This window comes from Tyto alba, unplaced genomic scaffold (genome assembly GCF_018691265.1).
Source record: "Tyto alba isolate M040663 unplaced genomic scaffold, T.alba_DEE_v4.0 Super-Scaffold_13, whole genome shotgun sequence".
Lineage (NCBI taxonomy): Eukaryota > Metazoa > Chordata > Aves > Strigiformes > Tytonidae > Tyto > Tyto alba.
The window spans coordinates 42,652,690-42,678,009 of NW_024881275.1; the positions used below are offsets into that span (position 1 = coordinate 42,652,690).

Genomic DNA, 25,320 nt, shown 5'->3' on the forward strand with positions numbered 1-25,320 from the left:
AGTGGCTCCATACTTCTAATAAATACTTTCAGCACTGAAACCTCGAGTATTTCTATACTTTAATGCCAAGGCACAGGCTTTTTCTAACTTGTATTTACATTTCAAATTACATTTCTCTGTGAGTTAGGATAACAGTACAAATAATTTACTTACATGACAATTATGTTAGCTGTACTTGAATGTTCTTTCAGCAACTCATTTAGCCTAATCTGGCGATAGGTCTGTAATTAAAATGAAACTTAGTTAGGACGATCTTTTACTAACAACTATAACAAGTTCATTTATTCAAAAAAAATTAAAACCAGCTATGATCATCTGGTATGAGTCATTTACAGAAAGCATGCACTTCCACCTCTGTTTGGCAACTTGCTCACTTTTCCAAAATACCTATGGTTGCAAGGCTGGGAGAGCAGAAAGCAGTGAGCTTAAAATGTGCAAATAAGCCAAGTACTATGAAAGCTAATTTTAAGTAGTTCCTCTAATAATGATACCCACCTCCACAGCTTGTGGAAGCAAGAGTCCCTTATTCTCTCTTCAAGGTTCTTCTAACTATATCCTATAAGCTCACAGTGAGCAGGTCTTAAGAAGTGAGGCCCCATCTTCATTTGCTAAGCGTATCTCCATAATGGACCCCCCTTTTTTTACTGTCCTATCCTGTCAACATCTGTGGTAGCCTCCTCAGTAATTTTCAGTTCTGTTTTATGTCAACTAACTTTCTAGAAAACATTTTGAGTTAACCACTTCTTATAGTTTTGTTGTTCTCAGATGAGCTGAAGTCTAGTTAGCCTGCAGGCTAGTGTTTGCAGAAACAATTAAGCTATCAGCAGACTAAAGAATAACACTTCAGTTATCTCACTGAAATGAGTTTTGGCAGTGTTGGTAGATGTGAGGAACAGCAAGGCATCAGGCAGTTCATTAACTATAAAGTAACTGTATTTTATAAAATCTTCTTCCCCGATCCTGTGGTAATATGTACTTAAGAGATCTCAGCAGCAGCCGCCAGTTCATCTGCACCTGCCTTTTTTTTTTTTTTTTTTTTTTTTTTTTTTTAATACACACTTACAATGCAGAATGACTTACTGTTCCCATTTCTTCTGTACTGCAAATCCTCAGAGAAGTTATAAAAACCCAGACAGGAAAAAGAAGATAAGGGTGGAATATACTCAGGACCATCCTGAAAAACTTCCTATCACTGAAACTTTAACCAGTCTTTCTTTAGATACTGGTCTGCATCTGCATCTTGTTATGTTACCTGAGACTCTTCCATAGACACACATGAGAAGGAATATCTCTGATGTCTCTATAGTGCACAACTGCTTGGGAAAAATGTCAAACATTTAATTGCTCCTTAACACCCCAATGAGATGTGGTGTGTTTTAATTAATTTTAATAATGAAGCAAAAAATGTTAGTTTGGTCAACAAAAAGTCAAACAGTTGGATGTAGACTATATTATTCTAAATTAACTGCTGAAACACTGTAGGAAAGCAATTTAGCACCTCCTGTCCGAATGCAAAAACACTTCTTTCTTTTTTTGGTGAATCATCTAAATGGTTTTAGATGATGCTTTCTACCAGGTATTCTTACAAACAGCTATGGAAGAGAAAGAATAAGAAGAATAAACTCTTTGATAATCACATCCACAAATGCAGTAGGAGAAAAAAGTTTAACAATATTCAACATAACAATATAAAAAATACAGAACCTTTGTTTTGTAAAGCTCAAGTTCATTATCTGTTATCCTCCATGGTTCATCATCCTTCATTTTATCTGCAACTTCTTGTTCTTTATCATCTTCATGAAGTCGGAAGGGCTCTATCATTTCTTCAAAAGCTGCAATACTGGAACAATTAAGTGAGCAGCCATATTAAAATTGATATGAGTCTATATCTCAGCAATGATTTTCATGGTATCAGAAAGTTTTATTGCCATGTAAAAATACAATGAACTGAAATTTTTTTCACTGCCAATTGCACTTAGAACATCATCTATTTGTATATGCAGGCATTATAATTCAACAGTTAGGAACACTGGTAGGAGCTTTCATTGTTTATCAAGCAACTAAATATAAAGTTTTAGCCAGTTTTAAAAGAAAGAAACAAACAACTTTTGCCAGAGTTTTAAAATAATTGTTTGAAAGTTGAAGAGCACTACCTTAGTAAATGTATAGTAACTAAAAGTAGCTTCTTCAGAATTAAATCTGAAAGAGAAGTTCACGTCACACATGTACAATGACTTCACCTTCATCAAAAGGGAAAAACCAGATGTGATCTGCTATTTGTTGCCTAAGCAAAAAGGAGAAGTATTAACAATATTCTATCATACAGCACAGCAACTGTTAAAAATAAATCATCTTCCGTCACGTAGTTTATAGCTATTGTTAATACCAACTGGTATCTCAGTTGGGTGTACTGTGAGGAATGTAACCACAGATAGAAAAAAACGCTCTTGGAAGAAATAATTCATGGATCACTTCCACAAAATAAGAATAATTCCATGTAATTCTACAGCCTTAACTTTTTATGCACATATGTGTGCTACATCTAAGTTTATACATTTTACACAAAGCAGGCTCCCAGGAGCAAAGGCATCCAAAAGCATCAGAGTGCCAGGAGTACCATTTTAGCTACTTGACATATTCTATACATTTAAGAAAAGATGATTAAAAAGCAGGATACAAAAGAATGTATATTAGCATTTACCATTTACTTAAGTTATAAAACAGTATTTCCTAATTTGCACGGCATGTCAAATAATTCAGATATGTGCGTATCCATGTAAAATATATCTTTGCAACTTTAACATACTAAAGAAGATGAGAAGGGAAAGTAGGATATATTTTTAGATCTTACACATTTGGTTACAAATTGGTACTGAAAGCCATCTATAATTAATATTTTTTAAACTTGAAAATCAGAAATATCACATGTATGATCATTCCTGTGTAAATTAAAAGTCCAAGCAATTAAAAAAAAAAAAAAATCAGGCTATATGAAGACCAAGCTTTATTGCATTAAACTAAGACTCCAAATAAGACACAGAACATTTAAGTTTTATAAGCATTTCTTCGTTTAAAGAAGATTGCTCGAGACAAATTAGACTTTTTTTAAACTGAATTGTTCTAAATTTAGTATTACAACCTAAGGGCCAGAGATCTTAAAAATACAAAATTCTGTGTTCTTGGATGCAGAAGTTATTGCTTAATTTATTTCCCACATTTTCATGAAACACTGGATGTCATAGGAACTACTCTATCAAAACTGTTATGTAGGAAAGAATGAAGTATTCTAAATTCATGAAAGACATCAAGAATTCAACTAACAAACAAGCTGGATTTTTTCTGAGACTTACTTCTCTTTCTTTGGCTTAGTATTAATATCCCCAAGAACCATAATGTCCGAGAAGTCTATCCGAAATTTGCTGAGCAAAGTAGCCATCCTGTATCAGAAAAACAAGCCTTTATGTATGATCATTTTTAATTATTTCACTGGATAAACAGATAGGTGTTTGGTAGTAAAAACACTAGTTTCAGGGGAAAAAAATAAAAAGCAACTTAAATGTGATAGGGAAAAAAAAAAAAAACAAAACCAAATTGCGCTGGCATACAGCTATGAATCAACAACATTCTTTGGGAAGAAAATTCATTTTAAAACCATAAAAATAAGAGAAGATGTTTCCCTTAAAGACACCTCAGAAAATACTTGCAAAGTAAATGTTAGTGACAGACGATGCTGCAGAAAAATTAATTTAACTTGAGGTATCTCATCCAAAACAATCTGGGGGAAATGCAACTTTTTGGGGAGAAAGAGAATAGAATGGGATTACAACTCAACCAAGGAACAATTGAAAGAAGGCTACTAGGAAGAGAAAAATCATCTACTGTGTAACATGCTCTATTAGTATCTGAAATTACATTTTTAAAGGTAAACTTACGCTCTTCTGTCATGATCAATCCTGTTTATTTTTCCACCAATGAACACTCTGATCTTACAGTCCTTCCACTTTTTCTTGGTTGTAAGAAGATATGGAATCAACAGTGTCAAACCTACATTTTGACCAGAATTTGGGAATGATTCAGAAAACATAGCATCATGCTAGTTTAATAGTACAAATTTGTAAACTATAGATGAAATGACTGAAAGATATCTATCAACAATTAATTCAAAACCACGTCAATAATTTTTTTTCAACGTTTGCTTTTAAAGTATAAAGCATATTACCTCCATCATCAAAGAGCCACCAGACATCAATATTGCTTTTGCCTTGTTTCTTCTGAAACTGAGTACTAGCATCAAGAAGTCTTTGGTCAGCCAAGTTTAAAGGAGCAGATGGGCTCTTTGAATCTGGAAAAAAGTATGATGAAATATAATTTTTTAAGTGTTATGCTTAATTACCCTGAAATTCATCAAATGCAACTTCTTAATATTTTGTGATATCTCTAAATAAAAATTGTTTCTTCACCTGCAACCCAACTCCAAATTCTGATTGAATGGATATAAACTGAGCTATATTTAGGGAGTCTGGAAACTCATAACTTCAGCAGTTAAAGATTTAAATCTCAAAGTCATTCAGCAGACATTTGACAAATAAAGGATCTGTAAGTTTTTTATACAGTCATTTGCCTGGACAATTTAACTAACCTTGCATACGTACTTCAGAGCATTGTATTATGCACTGTTGCTACCTCTTGCACATGACAAAACTTCCCTAAAAACATGTAAATACTAATTTAAAAGTAAATACCATGCCATAAGCAATTTTCAAAACTTCCCTAAAAACATGTAAATACTAATTTACAAGTAAATACCATGCCATAAGCAATTTTCTTCTTTCCTTAAATCCATTTTTCTTTAAGCATGTGGTGAAAGTAAAAGCTAGTTCTGCGTACTGGAATTCTATCTTTTGCAACAAGTATTATTATGCATATGCAAGGCTCTGAAGCACAATATAGACTATTTTGCGTAACAAAGTTACTGGATTTGCTGAAAATGACAACAATGGCTTTTTCAATTAGATTAATACAGGTAAATATAATTTTTTCACTACAGAAACGGCTAACCCCTTTCCCTTAATTAAAACCTCAGTGTGAGTAAGAGCCAGGAGTTTGATATTCACCTCAGCCCTTATTTTATTAGGAATTTCTGGAGTACATCTGTGACTGATTTACATTAATATACTACTTTACTGCATACTGGGACTTCTTCCAAACTGCCATCTTATGCTTCAATATGTAATCTCACTTTCCATTATTAAAACAAAACAGCTTCTAGCTGTTGAAATTATGAAGAAAATGTCACAAAAAGTTAGATGAATCTCAGTTAAGACAAAAATATTTACTTAAAGTCAGAAATAAACTGGTAAATGCAAGCTGCTCAATTATCTCTTAAAATGCCATTTATTTGAATGACTACTCCACATTATTTTGGATGTTAATCTCACCGAATAGCTATATTATGCCTTACTTTGCAAGCTACTGAAAATTTCAAATAACAGATCAACTACTGTAGCTTTAGAATATCTACCAAATAGACCAATGGAGCACTTCCAGTATACCATTAGATAATATTTCCCTTATTCCTTAACCAAGTAAGGACCCAGACAGATACCTGAGACAGAAAACTAAGCAAGCTCCTGAACACACTTCAAATGTCACTTAAGAACAAAAGTTAAAAAAAAAAATATATATATATATCCAACATTCATATCTTAAAACACATGCACAATCCTTTCTCAGTAGCAACTTGTTCTGGGAATTTCCACAAAGTTGCATTTTATCATAGCCTAATCCCTAAAGATGAAGCATATATGAAGAAACAAATTAACACTGCATGGTTGATATTCTCCTCTCTCATATATATGTGTGTAGAAAGGAGTACAAAAGGAAAACTGAAATTAACAATGCAAAAGAATGATTTAACACAAAAAGGTGGAAAATGCCTGCCTTTTTTCAACAGTGGTTGTGTTGGAGTCTTTCCATCCTCGTCCTCCTCTGGAAGATTTTTAAAGATACAAAATAAAAAGGTTAATTTCCTTTGTGATGTTAAATGAAAACACAACTAGTGTATATTAAAAAAATTAGAAAATAAAGATGTAGAATGAAATGGAATTTCATACAAAAAAAAAGCACACAAATGCAGTCTGCCAGATCCTGAGGTTTATTTATACTTAAACCAAAAAATCACATTACTCATTTAATTAAGTCATCCAAGCTCTTACTTTAAGAGTGAGAGGGAAGCTGATTATTGTCACGTCAAAGCACCCTGAATGATTTGTGTCTGTTAACATGCATATGATATTCTAGTCTGAGGTGAAAAAACTTCCTAAGTTTAGCAGCCTTCAAATCACATTTGATATATAGGTATGTGGCATGATTCTCAAGCAATTTTTAATGTCTGTCAAACTCATTAACAAAGAAAATCCATTGTAGCTCATTGTCTACTACCTGTTTTATTTAAGGAACTACATGTGGAAGATTTATTTTACATAATGGTAAGCTCTAAACCAAAGTACTTAAATGATTAGACATCAATGTGTAGAAAAGTATGACACATTTCTCCTCCACAGACACAAAAATCCCTTAAATAATTCCTTGGTGAGGGAAGAGAGGAACTGAAGAGGCAATGAGAGTTAGAACTTGAATGTCATTGCTAACTAGCAAGTTACCTTTATGCAGAGTGGGAGTTCTTTCACTAGATGATGGACCAAAAGCGATAGAAGTGTCTGTCTCAGCCTTCTTGCTATAATCCACTTTTACTATGACATCCTTGGTACTTGGAGATTTTTCTTGAGATGACAGTAACTCTTCTTTAAGAAAGCAAAGAAACACATAATAAACCACTTAATTGTTCCACATGGCATCAACAGAGGTATGTGACTATACTGAGATGGTTCACAGTTGGTTAAACTCTACTGAAACTGTTATGCTATGGTAGAGAGAGGGGAAAAAAAAGGCTGAAAACGACAACAAAAATCTTGTGTGAACTACAGAGAGGCCCCTCCTCTGAGCAGAGCTGTAATTTCCTGCCACTTACTTCCCAGATTTGGGGTGTTGATTGTATTAGCACAAGCGAAACATAAAACAGAGCCAGTATGTACTGAGGAAGTACAGCCAGGAGGAAAAAAAATTACTTGGTGAAACATTTTCCATTTCTACTCCAACTCCAAGAGGATGATGAGTCTTTGACAAGGCCCAGACCATGTATGTGTGTCAGACAAGTTTTTTTTCCCCAGGATTGGCTTCAGTGAAGCTACTTGGTAGCTGCCAAACTTAAAGCAGTCTCACAGTCCCCAGTGGATACTAAGACTCTTCTGACACCTTGATGTTACAATTCCCAGTCTTCTCAGCAGTGCTGTTTTCACACTTCAGGTTCACTCTTTGCCATTTCTCATACTCCTATACCTTCTTGCACACAGTGACAGGGCCCTCTGCCACTCTGTAAATCCTGACATTAATATACTTCCAGTGAAGGAACAACCTTTCCCTCTTTCAGGAGGATGCCCCCCTACAGAGCTCGTGTCCCAAGCATTCTTCCTCATTGTAGCAACGTATGGAGCAAGCTACAAACAAATTAGACATTATCAGTTCAGCAGACAGTTGCTGCCAAAGTTCACAGGCTTCCTTCATTATTCTGCCTGAAATTTAACTAAAGTTATACCATTAGGCTTAAAGTCACTACCTACAGAGCATAACCAAATCTTCTACTTTGAAGCGAAAACCTTTCCAAACTTGAGACAGACTACTGCACAGGTCTCTAAACTAGTGAGTGTAGAGGGTTAGCAAGCCACATCAGACCCATAAGAATTCTTGGATCATGAAACATTTGTTGTGATTTTCCTGATTTCTAGAGTTGGATCCCAAATACTTGATACCAATTTGACAGCCTCTTTAATTTATTTCAGTAAATAGTAAATCCTTGGGAAACAACCATACAGTTTACAAATACAGAAAGATGAAACACACAAAAAAACAAGTTCTGTTGCTGAAGATGGGTTATTCTTATTTTACATTTCAGACTTGCTAATTTCAGGGATTTTCATTCTGTAAAAGTGGTGGTTTGGTTTGTTGATTTTTTTAGTAAGTTATTTTAATATTTTTAGAAAAGTATTAAAAGGGAGTTAGAACAGCTAATTCAATACATGAAACAAAATAATCTCACCTTGGCCCTGAAGGTGGGAAATGTCCAAGCCCTCCTTTAGGCGGATGACAACCACACCATACTGAATGTCAAAGGCATCACTAAACAAAAGGAACAAAAATAAAATATTTTCCAACTTTTTCTTTCCCAAAGGACATACTTTACGCACCTTCTTTTGAACAAATTCCAGTGATTAAACACTGCCATTTAAACTCCCAAATCATAAATTTCTGTTACAATTTCAATTCCAAACTATCAACTGCATCAGTGAAATGAACATCATATCCTGAAAACAACACATAGAAATGATATCTATCCCCCCTCCTCCCTTTCTTCCCTATGTAAACAGCGATTAAATAAAAGCAACATAAACAGGTCAGTCAAGATTTGCAGAGATGATGACAAGATATACTGAGAAATCTGAATTTTTATCTCATCAATCTGAGAACTAAAAATTTCTGACGTCTTTCCAAAAAATTTGGGTATTAAAAACACCTATGAAGTTGTAATTTATAACCAAATCAGCTATAAGCTAGCTGTAATGTAATGTAATGTAATGTGCCTATTCCCATTACATCTAATGGGAAAGGAACTCACTCCTTTTAAAAATGAAGTATGAGCAAAAACTTCATTATTGCAGAAACAAGCAAAAAGCTTGAATAAATGGCTGACTGAAAGTGGAGTAAAACGAAGTAGAAAAAAACCCCAAAGATACAAGACAGAACCTTTAAATATAAATAGCTCATTACAAACAACCATAGAACAGAGAACTTCCTCTCATGTCATTTCCACAGATGGAAATTTCTCAACTTTTCACTCATTAACCACTTCTCTTTAGAAGGAGTAAGACTTGATTAGAAATGCTCAAAGTATCAATGTATTCTTTAATAAATGCAAGAAAAATTGAGGTTGATTTAAGAAGAAAATGTTTTGTCCATTAGTGAACATTTTTAATTCATTATGTAATTTGTTAAATCTGTACAGATTAGATGCATTTCTACTGTGTGCTTCAGAAACTTTCAGTTTTCCAGAGATCTTCCAGAAATACACTTGACCTACAGTTACTACTTCCTGAGGTTTCTCTTTTGGGATGTGGAGAACCACATGACTTACAGGCCTTGACAGATCTTCCTGCACAAGCTATTCCAAAATAAAATAGGAAAAAAAGATAAATCAAGAACTAACCAACATGTATTCTTATTTTTTCACTGCATTTGGTGCTCCTGCTTTTCTTTTAAGGAACTGAGAGTGGGATGGTATGATTTTTTTTTTCTTTTCTATCCTCTGCCTGTAATCCCCCATCTTCTCTTTCATTTAAATGCACAGTAAAATGAGAGGTGTAAAGAACAAATGAAGTCGGTTAAGCAACTCATCAGGAAAACAAAAACCTCTCTGCATAAGTGCAAGAAGAAAGTTTTGGTTTTCTTAAGTATTTGTAGCACAGGTTACTCTATCAAATTCTTCGGCTAAAACTCATCTGCCTTTCAGTACTGTCACATTACACTGGGACTTCATTTCCCATCTCCTTTTTGGCTACTATATTACTTTGGGTGTCAGTGCTGTGTATCTTGTAAGTAAAATATTTCTTGTATATGAGATCAAGGCTTAATGAAAATAAGAACTCTTATGCTCTTCAGCATAAGAGCTGATTGATTCTCTATTACACTTAATCTGTACAGAAGTAGTGTAGGAAACCCCCTGCTTTCAATAGAAACTATGCTTTAAAAAATTCAGCAGGCAGGCACATAAGACAGTAGGTTCCATCCCTAAAGACAGTAACTCTTAATCCTCAGAACACTGCCACAACTCTTCCCAGATGCAGAAAGAGTTAATATGTAAAAATCTCATCTGTTTAAACTATAAAGGTCTTGCTCATTGATTTCTGTATCAGAAAAAAACAAGGTATTGAAAGCTGATGGATCAGCAATATGGAAAATCTGAGTCTACCTGAAAGAGGCTTCGTGCAACTAAGATCTTATTGTCTTATTACGAAACATACTGAAATGGAAAATAAAAGCTAAACCTCTGCATTTTCTACTTACTGGAATAAATTGATATAGGTTTCAACATCTCTCATGTCAACTTGTCTCCAGTTTTTCTTAAATCCAACAACAAGGGTGTTAGGTCTCATTCTACCCAGACCAGCAGCCTAAGAATAAAAAATATTTTTTAAAAAACATGTTGTTGAAACAACTAAATGTTTATTATTTTCTCAGGCAGAAAAAGTATTCTTTGTCAAAGTTTTAAGATAACTTTGCAAAGTGAAAATACTTCGAAGTATAAAAACACTTCCAATTTTGATATTTATCTTCACCCCTTTCATTAACAAAATAAAATTGAGAGCTGTACCTGCATTAAATATTGCCCTCCATCCCTCAAGTCTTCTGCATGCACTGGTGCATAGAAAGCTTTCATCTTGTTTTTAATTAACCATCGCTGATATTTAGCCAAATCAGTTGACAGTTCCTTCATGGCTTGCCTCCGAGGGCCCTTTCAAAATAAGGAAATAAAAAAAGAGGAGAGGAAACAAGAATTATGAGTAGGAATAAAGCAACCCCTCCCCGCCACCCCCCCCTTTTTTTTTTTAATTTCACTGCTAGAATCCAGTTCAAACTTGAAGAACCTATAAATATGCTTCCACACTATCAAAACCCCAAAACAACAAAATACCAGGCCTTATCATCAGGAAAGAGTGGACCAGATTCTCATTTCTAAGAAGAGGGTTGCTCAAGCTTTAGCAATCCCATTCCTACAGAGCACAACCCACTTCTCCAGCAGGTGGCACAAGCTTGTTCTCCAAATCATAATGTAGTTTTAAAAGTAAAGGGCTTTGTAATGAAACATACACAGATATAGGATGACTTATTATTAGGCTTTATGGCAATATTTGTTTCAAGCTGTACAAGTATGCCTCTGTGTGTACATAACCCTAATCAGAAAGCCTTTGTCACAGTAGTGTCACTACTGCAGTTTTAAAATGCTGCAAAGTCACTGCTTCAAATACTTTCTTTTTATTACTTCCATCAAGATGAATCATTGCATTCCTCCTGAACATCAAAATGAAGAATACAGGATGAGGTATAATCAAGAACACAGTAGCCTAGTTTTTGCAAAATGATACCGACTCTGACCAAATGGTCAGTTAGTGAAGAATAAGGTAGTATCATCTTTGCAGGAAAGTAATTTTAAATATAGATGAGATACGCTCCCAGAAAATCTCTAATCAAAATGGCTTTCCTATAAGAAGGATGACACTACTTTATTCTTTTCAGTGCAGCCCTACTTTTGAAAGACAGTAATTCCATCTGTGATATCTTACCTCTCTAGTATTACTCAGTTTCTGTCCTTTGCACTCACTGAAATTTTAAGTTTGTATAGACAGGAATTAAAAGAATTAAAGTTTCTGAAAACATAACTGGCCAATATCTGCTTAACAAAATCTATGTTCCATGGATTGCATTAATTGGATTTGTTCTTATCCGTTCTTTTGATCAGAAGCAAGTCATATTGAGTAAGTGTGGTAAATTTAAATGTATTTAAGACTAATCAATCTTCACATTTAAAGTTACACTTGCTTAAATGTTCTTAGTGATATGACAGAAAAAGTTTGGCCTTAAAATATGAAGCTAAACTATACAGTATGCTAAAATGTATTTACTACTGTTTATCAGAGATGCAATAGGCTCTCTGTATCTAACTGAAGTTCTGGTACAGATCACAGTATGACAGCCACTTTATATCACAATTAAGACATCTCACAGCAAGATAGATTTTGAAGAATAGTTACTTGAAGCTTGCTTCCTTCCCTTCCCCCCAAAACCTCTACAGGTCTGCTACAGAAGATAGGACTTTTTTTTTTAAAGTAAGAACTGCTGAAATTATATTCTTGCAGAACAGCTCTCACACCCCCCCAACACCAAAAAAACCCCCACATCTCATATCCTGACAAAAATCAGTCAGAGTTAGTGAAATACTAGGGGTTGGGCAGAAAGGAAACAGTGAAGGAAATATCTGTTCACATTACTGTTTCACCTGCAAATTAAATGAATTTTATAACTGAAGGAATAAAAAACTACTTAAAAGGTTAAGAGCAATTTTAAACTTTTGACTAAACTGATATGGAATTTACTGCTCAGGAAGTTTTATTTTGGCCCAAGCTTTTTAAGGAATCTACATAGCAATAGATTTCCCTGAAACAGTAACACTGAGGAAATCTAGCTGTATACTGCACATCATTTTGACCAACTGCTCTGTTCAAAGCATGAGACAGTGTGTGAAACTGTATGGCACAAGGAGAGAAAAAGACCCAGCCTGTAATCCAACATTCACTTTACTCCTACAAAGTTTCCTCAGCAGTTAAGCATCAAACGATCAAAGGTACTAATGCTGATCCATACATGAATGGATCCTACACCAGTACATCTTTGTGCAATTATCAATGTCTTATTATGCTTTCATTAAAAAAAAAAAGACAACCCAACAAAAACAAAACAAAACAAAGTACACCAACAAAAATATCCCATACAAACAAGAACCACAAACAAAAATCAAATAGGTTAAAAAAACCAACCAACCAAAAAAACCTAAAAAAAACCCAAGAAAAACAAACAAACAAACAACAAAAAAAAACCCACAAAAAACAAGATAACTCTAAAGACAAGATCTAATACACTTACCATATGTACGTGGCCACAGATCATCAAGCCCACATTCTTGGTGAAAGCATGGACAAGGTGAAGCAAAGCTGGACGTGCATTTGGAGCACCTGTCATAATTAAGCACTGAGGTCTAGAATTGCAAATAGATGAGGAGAAAAAAAAAGGTTGGGATTCATTTCATCTGGAGTTAGGAGGGTTTTTTATTAAGAGAAGTTTCTTCCAAATATGGTCCATAAGAACATAATCATCACTAGAGAGGTAGTAACCTCATCTACTTTTACAAGACTATGTTAAATTAAGTGAAGATCAACTTCTCCACAACTGTCAGCAGACCTATGATTAATTGGTTCCAAATTTAGTAATATCACTAAATCTGAAACTTTACACATTTAAAAACATCAGAAACAGATTTCAGACAAAACTAGGTCAGAGGGATGAATTTCTTCCCCCATTTGTGATGTCACATTGCTTTGCGTTTTCAAGCTTAGATACTTCTGAGCCCAACAGAAAAGCTGGAATCATATGCGGTTTTTTAATTACTATCATTTAGAAGGTGGAGCCAAACAACTTCAAGTACGTTATTCTAGAAAACTTCCTAATCAATTTTAAAAGTTGAAGTATCCAGACTTCAGAATTCATTTCAGAAGATAATTTTCCATAGCATTAGAATCACCTAAAGTCATATGTCTCAATCTTTATAGCAGCTCCAGTTCATTTTCCATATTAGAATCAGAATTATTTAGGTTGAAAAAGACCCTTAAGTTAATCAAAGTCCAACCATAAACCTGACACTACCAAGCCCACCGCTAAACCACATCACTAAGTGCCACATCTACATGTCTTTTAAATACCTCCAGGGATGGTGACTCAACGACTCCCCTGGGCAGTCTTTTCAAATGCTTGAGAACCTCTTCAGTAAAGAAATTTTTCCTAATAACAATTCTAAACCACCCCAGATGCAACTTGAGGCTGTTTTCTCTCATCCTATCCCTTACTACTTGGGACAAGAGACCGATCCTCACCTTGCTACAACCTCCTTTCAGGTAGTTGTAGAGAATGGTAAGGTCTCCCCTCAACCTCCATTTCTCCAGACAAAACAACCCCAGTTCCCTCAGCTGCTCCTCATAAGTTTTGCTCTCTAGTCCCTTCATCACCCTTGCTGCCCTTCTTTGGACATACTCCAATACCTCAATGTTTTTCTTGTAGTGAGGGGCCCAAAACTGAACACAGTATTTGAGGTACAGCCTCACCAGTGCCAAATACAGGGGGACAATCACTTCCCTATTCCCACTGGCCACACTATTTCTGATACAAGCCAGGATGCTATTGGCCTTCTTGGTCACCTGGGCACACTGCTGGCTTATACTCCTCTGGCTGTTGATCAACATCCCCAGGCCCTTTTCCAATGGGCAGCTTTCCAGCCACTCTTCCCCGTGCCTGTAGCATTGTATGGGGTTGTTGTGACCCAAGTGCAGGACCCAGCACTGAGCCTTGTTGAACCTCATACAGTTGATCTTGGCACATCAAGCCTGTCTAGATCCCTCTGTGGAGCCTTCCTACTCTCAAGCAGATCAACGCTTCTACCCAAATTCGTGTCATCTGCAAATTTACAAATAAATATTGAACTGCTCTGGTTTAGAACATATTTCTAGAACTCAAAACATCTTTTGCCATATGTTAGAAACCAGTATCAGGCCAAAAATAGTTCTCATAAAGCCACTGTGCTTAAAACCATGTTACATTGAGATCTGTATCTCCTTAGCATAACAATTAAAGAAGTTTAAAACTCAGAAAGCTATAAACTAGCTTCCCAAACAAAATAGCTGAACTTCTTCCCATGCAATCCTAAATACATACTGATCAGCAGAACATTCATTTACTGTATCAGCACGAGCAGAAAGTTACACTTTGTAAGAGTTTTTCTAAAAAGCTTGTTTCCTCATCTAAGTTTGCAACCCAAAATAGACTCACAGAAGACAGAAGTGAGGTTGCAATACTAATCACAGTTAAGTATTGCAAATTATTTAATGCCAGCCTTTAGATTTGCATTAGCCTAAGTTTGAAAATGGCTGCTCTTCATACCTAAGCAACAAATGAATTTCTGCACGCAGACTGTTTTTTCCTATTAACAGTGCAGCTTGATGTAATTGGTAATCCAGTGTTTGTAAATAAATTTGAAATTTTAACATCACATTAGGACTTAGGACTTCAGAAAGAAGAGCCATTTCATAATTAAACTTCAAGTTTTGTGGTTTATACTTACAGCAACCAATTCTCTTCAGTTTGGAAGTGGAAAGCCCATTAATACTCATAAGTGGGCTTAACTAAATTACATACTTGTAATTTAGTTTTACTATAATATTCTTTGAGGCTGTGCTGGTATCTATCATGATTGGTTGACATCTAATTTCAACTGTCTGTATATATGCAACATAGACATTCCAAGTTCCTATCCTGTACTTCAAGAAAATTTATGACTCACTTCCAAGAGAGGCTAAGGGTCAGAATTGGTGTACTTTCCCAACTGACACGAAATACCATAGATCTTTTATTTGAAAAACAGTGTTGCTGCCAGGTTCTGCATTCTGGACATAACCTCAAAGAATGGCACCTGTATCAAGAATCTCTCCCTGAACTCACTCCTTATTAAATTCTGCCCTAAGTATGCGAAGTCTCCCTTCATGCACAACAGAAGATTTTAGTAGCTAGATTATCTTGCTAATATGCTAAGCATAACAGAATCATACACTTCTTACAGGTGCAGATGCAAGGGATGATAGAGATTTGCTAGACTAAGTGTCAACACTATAAATCCTGTGCTGGGCATAGGCAGCATGTAGGAAGTAACTTCCCTATTTGAGAAGAGACAGGTCAGCAGAACCTCTACCCTTGGAAATATTAAAAACTTGAGTGGATATGGCCCCATGCAGTCTGATGTAACATCGAAGTTGGATCTAACTTTGCAGCCGAATGTATGGTAAGTCAGTTGAGTCAGGTATTGGACAGGACCATGTGGTAAAGTCATGTTCAATCTATGATTCTCTTTATTTGGAGGAATTAGTTTAAGTCAATACTTTTTGTTAAAATTTTTGAAGCATCTTTCTTCTCCAATAGCTTATTCCAGACAAGTGGCATAAATACTATGGGATAGAAAACTCCTTGAGTAGGACCTTCCTGGGTAGCCATGCTGGCAGACAACAAATCAGTTCTCTTTTTCAGTTGTGTGAAAAACATTAATGTATCCTGTTTGCTATTACTAAAGTGCAAATGAGAGAATAGATCTAATGTGTATACTGTGGATGTTCTCAACACCAGCTACTTCCCATCCTGGGGGATTTAGGTTAGATTAGTTTCATCCCAAGTGTATAGACTGTATGCTCATTAGCATTCTGGACCATATCTTCCAATTCAGTTTCAAAGTGGAATGCAATTCACAGTTCATGATGCAAAGCATGAGGCATCTAACAATAAGCAGGCATCATCCATAGACGTGCTTCTAAAGTGAACTCTTCATCAGAAATATAATGCTAGTGTAAATATGTCCACAGGATGCCCATGGTGGTGAAATTCAAAGTTGTTATAACCCACAGGAGATGAACAGGCATTTAACAGAAACCAGGACAGCCAACATTGTGACAGTACCCTACTGAATACACAGAATTAATTTCCTATGTCTTTAATGTTAACTGTTACCTAAAGTTTTTCACATGATCTTCCACTCCCGAGAGCCGAATAGAATGTTGTAGTGCATTCAAGTAAGTCAAAGCTTGTGTTGAGGATCCCCAGTTCACATCTGTTGGGAAAATTTGAAGTTCCAATATTTTACTTGAAGCTGCGCATTGTAAAACTACATGATCACAAAATTGATGTCAAATACCAAGTGCAAACACAGAAAATTTAAGCTATGTCTTGGTATATTATACACAATACTAGTCAACAAGCCCAACAGCTAAATAGACAGTTAGATTTAAAGATAATATTTCCATAGAAGTTTTAGAATGGTTTACTAAAAAACCTCACCTCCCAAATGCCTTTTCCATTTGGAAAGGGAGCATCCCCTTTCACCTCCAATCAAAACATAGTGCCTGTCATTGCAACTCAAGCTCTTTCCATATATACTTTTTCTACAAATTTTCATTCAAATGTTTATGCTTACGTGCAAAGCATGCACCTTGATAATTTAGGAGGGGGGAATAAGAGCAGTGACCATACAGGCATAATTACATTTTATTACAACTAAAAAGCATGAAGCAGAAGTTTGAACTCATCAGCCAAACAGAAGTAAGTGTGTGTTTGTTTGTTTGTTTTTCCTAAAGGCCATCACTTTCACTTCTTCTACATCCCTCTTCTTCTCACTGTAACCAAAAGAAGACCCTATACATACCTGGTTTCTTGTAAGTAACATAAATGTAGAGTCCAAGGACTATGACATATGTTAGAAGTGCTGCCCACCAATTAATGACAAACATCACAATGCAGCATAGAATAGCTCCAACAAGAGAAATCCACATATTGTAGTATTTGAAAGCAGGGCGCCAACCTAGTCAAAATATAATTTGGAGAACAGAAAAGGGGGTAAATTAATTTAATCACTACACCAAGAGAAGGAAGGTGTTATTCCTCTTTTCCTTCCCTAGTGTTCTGCATCACATTTCATGTGAATGTGTGACACTTTCAGTAATGTATAAAATAAAGACTTTGGCACATTTATGCTTTCACTTTTCCAACACCCTGCAAATGAACTTTCATCCTTCTAACATAGGTATGTAAATGTTCCTATTTTTGCCCTCTAAATGCATACCTCAAGAGGAAAGTCTGAAGATGCTTGTGCCAGTATGTCTACTGAATCAGGCCACAAGAACCTTTGGCAATAGCTTGCCTGACAATTGATTTTTGCTTTCAAACGTAGTAGAAAATGAATCATCAGCTCATGACTCCCTCTCTCACATACTACTAACTGTTTATATTTGTCTATTTTTAGTATTTTCACATGGTCGGAAATTTTCACCACATAAAAAGGATAGATATATTCAAGTAGAACTTGAATATGGTAAAATACTGGACTGCCACTGTTTTACATCCTTATTTGTCACAAGTTTATCCAAAATCAAATGAATATATACGCACACCCCCCACTAGAACACCTAAGATTAACAAGTGCATTAGACACAGAATTGTTGCATAAACAGAGTTAGGCACATGCTCTGGCAAAATAATGTTATCTATCAGTTCAACAATTTAAGAAGCTTTTAAGGGCATTATTTCAGTACAAATGTGTACTGGACTGGGTACGATACACATCTGTCCTGCAAGTACTGGGTATTGGCTTATTCCTATAATCTAACTAGCCTCCCACACCAAAGGCTATAAAAATGTGGTAATACCACCTGCAATTCCAGTTTCTTCTGGACTGGAAGATGAAACATAGTAACAGAGATATCCAAAGAAGTCAAAAGGGTGGTTCTTGAACACAAGATACTGAATTAGTAAGAAAGCTTTCTTCAAGAGTTTATGAATAATCACTGAAATATCTTGTGTGCCCTCAGCAAATATGACAAAATTAGTAGCTCCCAGGCTCTACTGGATCACCCAGGACTCAAAGTTTCAGAAGATCCAAGTACACACCGTATTATACTTGCAATTCAGATGCACCATGAGAGTCAAATAGATATTTAGCAACTAAATTAAACTAAACATTCATTTATATTAATACCTTTTAAATTGCACTTATGCATAAAGAAATTGCAGATTAAACTCTCACCCCCAAAATGTAGTTCCTACCTGGAGATTTTGCAAGAGAAGCATGGAATACAGAGAAGTTAATCAAGGCATATGAGGCCAAGAAGAAGTTAGAAATAATTGGAGCAATGACGTTCAGTTCAGCTGTAAAACCAAAAACAAAGCATGCTGTTACAGAAGATAACATCCAGGGGCTTTGTAGATCCCAGAGTAAAAAAACCTGCTACAAACAACTTTATTTTCTGATGCACTCTGAGGAGAAGTAGTTTGTCCTTTCTGCTTAACAGACAGAGCTATTACCTTAATGGTCTCTTATATACTATGTCAGGAAGTGTAACCTTCAGTTTTAAAAATATGTACATTTTTCCACACTACCAAGTGTTCCAGGACTGCCACTTTTGAAGCACTACATACTTTCTCAAATAATCAATTGAGAAAATTTCTTTCCCACTGTGGCTTGCTGAAACAGTGCACCAATACAATGGATTCTGAAGAACATCAGAAACAGTAGAGAAAGCACTAATACATCTGTAGTATGTCTCTAGCTCAAATCTCAAACAAAGAACAGGATACTAGTAAGTTTAAGAGACAATCAGCTATGGTGAATGGCAACAGCAGATGAAGTTAGTGTGAGCAATATGACAAACATGTTCATCTACCTGCATGTTAAATTAAATGGTACTAGTATAGTGCATTATTACAGACCAACACCATCACAACAGTGACAACTGCACCCTCTATAATTAAAGAAATGAAAGAACCTGATGGTCTCCTTTCCTTGAGGCAGCATGGTACAAAACATTTCTATGTGTACTCACCATCAGAAAAAAAAAGTTATCAAAATGCAGAATGTGCCATGTGCCACTTTCTACTTGTAATCAGACTTGCAGTCAGCATGCTGCAGTAGGGACATCATAGCTATACCTGTGCCTTAACCAGATTTGGGGGAAGGATGAAAGAGCAAACTGGGAAAGGAAATTTAAATGCACTGGTACAGGACTCATGGATGGACACAGCACAATTAGTTTGCCATCTACATAGAACACATGTAATTCTACCTAGGCTATTTTCACCTTTAGCAATAGCAGCGTCAGCACTCATCACTACTGGAAAAACACACTGAAAAGTATTGTTCGTGCAAGTTTGTCATTTACTGAAGCTGTTTGTAATTATTAGAAATGTGAAATAAACTCTCATATTTACAAGATATAACTTCTAACTCGAGCAAAAACATATCATTTTTTATTGATTGATAGTATCTAAAGCAGATACTTGTAGTTATTCCAGTACTGTTACAGTTCAGTTCAAATTTATTGCAAGTCTAGACAGAGTTATAAACTAGAAGATAGTAGAAAGTAACCATCAAAATAAACAGATGTAGAATGCTGGCTTAGAATTAAGGTGTACATTAGACCTCTAGGACACTGTCATCAAGTCATGATATGGAATAGAATGCTTTGTAAAGGACAAAAGGATATTGAGATTTATTATAATTTCAAACTAACCGATTAGTATGAATCCAAGAGCAATTAAAAATGTTAGAAGATATCCTCTCAGTGGTTCATTGTTCTTCCCATAGCCTTTAGCGAACATCTGAAATGCTGGATAAATGTTGTCCTTGCACAAAGCCTAAGAAAAAATAAAATTCATGAGTCAGCACGCATTTTCTTCAAAATGTATCATTAGTAATGCTTACTAATGCTGTCTTCCACTGCATATTATCTTCTTGAAAGAAGACACCATGTATTTAACTCTATTTTTAATTGCCTTTGCATCTTGACATTTTGCATTTTCAATATGCTATCTTACAGTAAATTTTATCTATAAGAACAAGCTTTCCTCTTCTGTAAATGATTGACTGTTTTACTTTACTTGTGTCTTATGATCACCAAGAGTTTTTCTTTAGACATGATGTTTTCTCAGAAAGTAGAAAGTTTTCCCAATGCATATACCACTTCTCTGAATCAGTACTTGTGCTTCTATTCTGCAGAATCCCTTCTATGTTTGACTCCCTACTGAACTTTTGGGAAAGAAGGTCATTAGAGGACACTAAAGTTTTACCCAATTAAAGAGAACATGTAAGACAAGAATGAGATTAAATGGTTAAAATAAAGGTAAAGCAAAATACACTCAGGACCACCAACTAAATCAATGTAAATGATTTACATGAGAACTGGTACACAATTATTTTGATAATGTATTCTCTGAGGATTAAGATTCCACAGCTACAGGTTCTACTTCATGCTGTCTCCTGTGACTACTTTAAGAAATGAACAAATTTGTTCTCTTTGCATGCACTCCACTTTTTCTTACAACAAAAAACAACCAAAGGAGATTGTATATTCCTGTAATGTTAGTTACACCACAACTAATCTCTAAACTAACCAGAAACATGGGATCTGGAACAAATTATAGTCTATCAACATTTAGCAACAGTAACACTGTTTTCCCAATTTAAGCAACAGATAAATACTAGATCAATCTGCTGATGTCAACAAGTATGTATCATGATGACAGTATGTCAGAGTCTCCTTCCAAAAATTCTGATTCAAAATTTAATTGAAATTATTCTTTTAAAGATTATGGTTTTGCTTCCATACTTACCTGGAAGATCTTAGGTGCACTAACAAGAGATGCTAATGCAGAAGACAAGGTGGCTGAAAAAATACCTGCAGAAATCAGTGGTGCAAATCCCGATACCATGCTCATCACCTGAAAGCAAAATAATTATTTTTTTAAAGAATATGAAAAGGTATACTATAAAAATGTGTGACAACATTAACTACACAAACAGAAAAATTAAGTAATATATACCCTCCACTTAAAAGCTGTTTGAATATCATGCTTTCATATCAATGAACAAACTAGGGATAAATCAGGGGATATAAATGGATCCTAATTTCATTCATAACAAGAGAAAGTGGCTTTTCACACAGTATGTAGTCCAACCACATAATTCTCAGGTAAAAACAATTACCAGCAAAAGTCTCCACAGGCTCTTAAGAGGATTAAAAATAAATAATGGAAGAAAAATACATTGGAATTTTTTAAATATTTTCATGAACCTACCATTGAATAACCTCTTCTCAGAATGCTCAAATGACAAAACAACTGAAATTGAGGAACATCTTGGAAAAGCTGTGTTTCTCGGCATCCCCAACACTAATTTAGTTTTGTTTCCCATTCAAAACCAAAAGGACACAAGAAACTTGCCTCCCATCTCTTCAAGATCACATCGTAGGACATCTCTGTAACCCCAGTGAGTGAAGTACAACATGCAATTCTTGGTAGACTGGATGACTAACAAAATGCTAAAGGCTCAGTAAGCTAAGTGTAAAAGAACAATGTTTATAAGGCATTCAAAAAAAAAAAAAAATCCCAGATTAGAACCAAAGCAGTTTCTGTCTGATCGCCCTATAGCCTAAAGACCCTCTTCTACTTCCATACCATAGCTGCATCCAGCTCTGCATGTGTCAAGTGAATTAAGATACAGAACAATGTATTTAAAAAACAATCATAGTAATAGAGTACTTTTCTTTATGAAACAAAAGCCTAAGCTGCTTGAAGACAGACAGTGTTCTAGAATTTGATACCACCTTGAAAAAACTTATGTTTTTAGTCAATGAACCAAACTCAGAATGGTGCCCTTCAAGCAAATATGTCAGAATAAGGTTCTGCATCATTTGCCATTACTGACTACTTACCTTTCATCCTAGCAATCTCACCAAGAGTATCAGGAAAAGGACTGAAGGAAGGCAAGAAAGATCATGCAGAAGTGTCCAGTTTTTAAGTTACTGTCACCTGAAGTTGTAAAATTTAACTCTCTAAAGCAGTCTTACTAGGTAGAGCATGCTCTCAGAAACAATATACAGGTAAGTGATGAAGATTTATTCATATTCTTAGGGCTAAAATAATGATAAAATATAGCATTTTTTTCCAGATGAGACTGACAAAGATTGCTGGGTGTCTCAAACAGTCAACTGAACTTTGACACTACATCAGGTTTCACTGGTCAGTTCAAGGCATCCTTGCCTAAAGAGAGAAATTAAATAATTGCAGGTGCATAGTGCAATGAATGAAGGAGAGAGTTTCCTGAAATGTATTTGAAGTTCACAACAAAGAAAACGTCTTTATTCGTAAGTAAAACTAATGACACATACATTAAGCTCTCCCTTGTGCACCCAGATTTAAGTTAGTTTTATAATCAACAGGAAAAGTTACAGTTGTAAATGCCAGTTTGTATTAACCCTACGCTATATTTCTAGAAGAGAATTTAAGGGTGCAATTACTTACTGACAAATATTTTAGAAAGAAACATTTACTATAGCAATGTAATAAACAAGCATAGAATAATCTTTGTAGAAGCAGTATGAAAATTTTCTCCCCTGCAAGGATGGCTTAACCAATCTTCCCTGGAAGGACACCGAATCTGTGTATAAGTCTCCACCAATTTTCTTCCCATCCAATTTAAAACATTGCTGTATCAAGGCCTTCACTTTACTACGCGCTTGCATCAACTTCTTGCAATTTAGTTCTTACAATCTACTCAGATTTTACATTATCTTTCTAGGTTTTGTTGTCTTCATTTATTTACACTATTTTTAAATGTCATATCTGTTTTATAAATCTGAGAGAAATTTGAGTAAGATTTATGCAGATAATCTTTGTCTACTTTAAAAGTTATGACTTAGGTTACCAATGTAAAAGACATTAGGAAGCTGCTTCTAAGCTAGGGGAACAAAAGGGGGACCAGCTCACCATGGTGTTAAACACCCCTTCTTCACTCCCCAACATACAAACCACAATCCAAACCTCATGACCACAAAACCAAGGAGCCCCCATATACAGTTAGCTACAGCACTGAAATTTTCATCCTTGAAAGAACACATGGAATTGGAAGGCCAGGTATCAATAAGAATTGCCCTGTTACCACTGGTGTGGTGAGACAGATACATAGTTACAGCTGATAAGGGACTCATTACCTTGCTTGGCATTTACTCTTTAGACAGTTTCTTAAATTTCAAACATTTGGGATAATGAAATACTGTGTTTTGACTACAGTTTCAGTTGCTTGGTCCAGCAACTGTGGAGCAGAAAAAATGGCACATGAAAACAAGCAGCACTTTCTTCAAAGTTAGATTTTTATAATGAATATGGACAAAACATTGTTCAACTCCCCCTTCCCCTAACTTTTTTTAAATGTTTTACAGCTGCCTGCCTTTGTAGGAGGAATGTTTTAGCAGAATCTTTACATTGTTTCTGGAATGGAGTTTCATGCTACTTTCAACTTTCATCCAAAGTTGACCAAATTCTGCATTTAAATTACCCTAAGCTATAACTTATTTTAGGGAAGTTCCAGGCTGAGGCTAGAGAGCCCCCAAAAAATTTCTGAAGTTACTCTTCTATGAGGTGACAGCCTGAGTACGGAAATGTTACTGACACTGAGCACAGACGTGTCTGATGCATATGAGGACCTGGAATTCATTTGCACTGACTACAACAGAAACTAAAGACAGTCCTTCTATGAAAGTCTGATTAAGCCTGTCTCACCAAACATTCTCATTTTAGGTTTCTTAGCATCATCTAAGCTTTCCACAGGTAAATCACACTACAAGTCATCCACTTGCTGCCCCATTCAAAATTTGAGCTACCTAAGCACTAACTTAAAATCTATTCTCTGTCAGAAGAACTGAATACAGCATGAAGTATACTGAAGTAATAAAGTCATCAGGCTGTGCACATGATTAAGCTGGCACTTTCAGCCTCAGAACCTGCATGCTTACCAGCTCCCAAGACAAATACAATATTCTTCACTCACTTTAGGGGCTAACTTACATTTGTGAAGTATTTGTTGCCAGTTATTTAACCTACAGAAAGAATTTATGTTTGTATGAAGAGTTTGAGAGGTACACATGCCTGGAGGACCCCCACTCTCTCCCCCAAGACTTCCATATATATATATAAAAAAAAAAACCTCCTTAGAGCTACCATTCACATCTACTAAACTGAGGGCAGTTCACTTAGAAAACTGGCAACAGTTTATCTACAGGTAGACAGCCACTCATGCAGACAACTTCCTTCTGACATCTTCTGAGAAGACAGAATCAGTCTTCTCAGAGATGCACAGCAAAAGCTGTGAGGATGAGAGAAAAAACAGAGAGCAAGGGAAAGTCCAACTGGGCATTACAAAAATAAAATTCCACAAAGAAGGCAGATAAGTACTACAGTAGGTTGTCCAGATTTTGTGCAGTCTCCATGACAAAGTTTTTAAACCCCAACAAAAGGGAGGCATAAGGGGCACTGCATTTTCTGTGCAGCCCCTGGCCTTTGAATTGACTTTTCCTATTTGGAGCCCACTAGTTTTTCCACAGAGAGAAGCAAGAATAATTTGGGAGACAGAAGTACACTTTAGACCAAATGGTAAGAAACTAGAACATTAATGACTAACTTATTAGAAGTACAAACAACATTTACGGTAAGTAACCTTACCAAAATTATGACTTAAAGAAAAAGATACAATCAGAAAAAAACAGTTCTATGCTATTCTCAGCTGTAAATTAGATGATATACTGGTTCTTTTGAGCTTAAACAAATGAGGAAAATAATCAGATTTTGCAGAATAATTATTCCCACAAGAGCAATTCTTAAGTGTTTCTAAATACACTTTTTCTAAACCAGAACAAAGTAACACCACACAGATATTCAAATTATCCCACTATAAAAGAGTATTTTAATAGAATGGTCTGCACTGCAAAATTATTTCACCATGTACAAAATAGGTTTTACACT

The 25,320-nt window shown here is 35.5% G+C and overlaps 1 protein-coding gene across 3 annotated transcripts in view; it reads right to left on the reverse strand.

Annotated features, from left to right (window-relative positions):
- SLC12A2 (solute carrier family 12 member 2) overlaps window positions 1-25,320 on the reverse strand; it is a 63,110-nt gene that overhangs the window by 3,513 nt on the left and 34,277 nt on the right. Inside the window, exons 11-26 of one of the 3 annotated variants that reach the window (XM_042787815.1) lie at window positions 21,136-21,243; window positions 20,037-20,160; window positions 18,574-18,675; window positions 17,177-17,332; window positions 16,486-16,585; window positions 12,811-12,922; window positions 10,484-10,624; window positions 10,177-10,283; window positions 8,156-8,235; window positions 6,663-6,800; window positions 5,941-5,988; window positions 4,220-4,342; window positions 3,933-4,044; window positions 3,351-3,437; window positions 1,705-1,840; window positions 154-221 (exon numbers count right to left, since the gene is read on the reverse strand). In XM_042787815.1, the coding sequence (XP_042643749.1) occupies window positions 154-221; window positions 1,705-1,840; window positions 3,351-3,437; window positions 3,933-4,044; window positions 4,220-4,342; window positions 5,941-5,988; window positions 6,663-6,800; window positions 8,156-8,235; window positions 10,177-10,283; window positions 10,484-10,624; window positions 12,811-12,922; window positions 16,486-16,585; window positions 17,177-17,332; window positions 18,574-18,675; window positions 20,037-20,160; window positions 21,136-21,243 (1,742 nt within the window). Of the gene's footprint in view, window positions 1-153; window positions 222-1,704; window positions 1,841-3,350; window positions 3,438-3,932; window positions 4,045-4,219; window positions 4,343-5,940; window positions 5,989-6,662; window positions 6,804-8,155; window positions 8,236-10,176; window positions 10,284-10,483; window positions 10,625-12,810; window positions 12,923-16,485; window positions 16,586-17,176; window positions 17,333-18,573; window positions 18,676-20,036; window positions 20,161-21,135; window positions 21,244-25,320 lie in introns of all 3 variants that reach the window. The other 2 variants (XM_042787814.1, XM_042787816.1) reach the window with 2 other exon arrangements.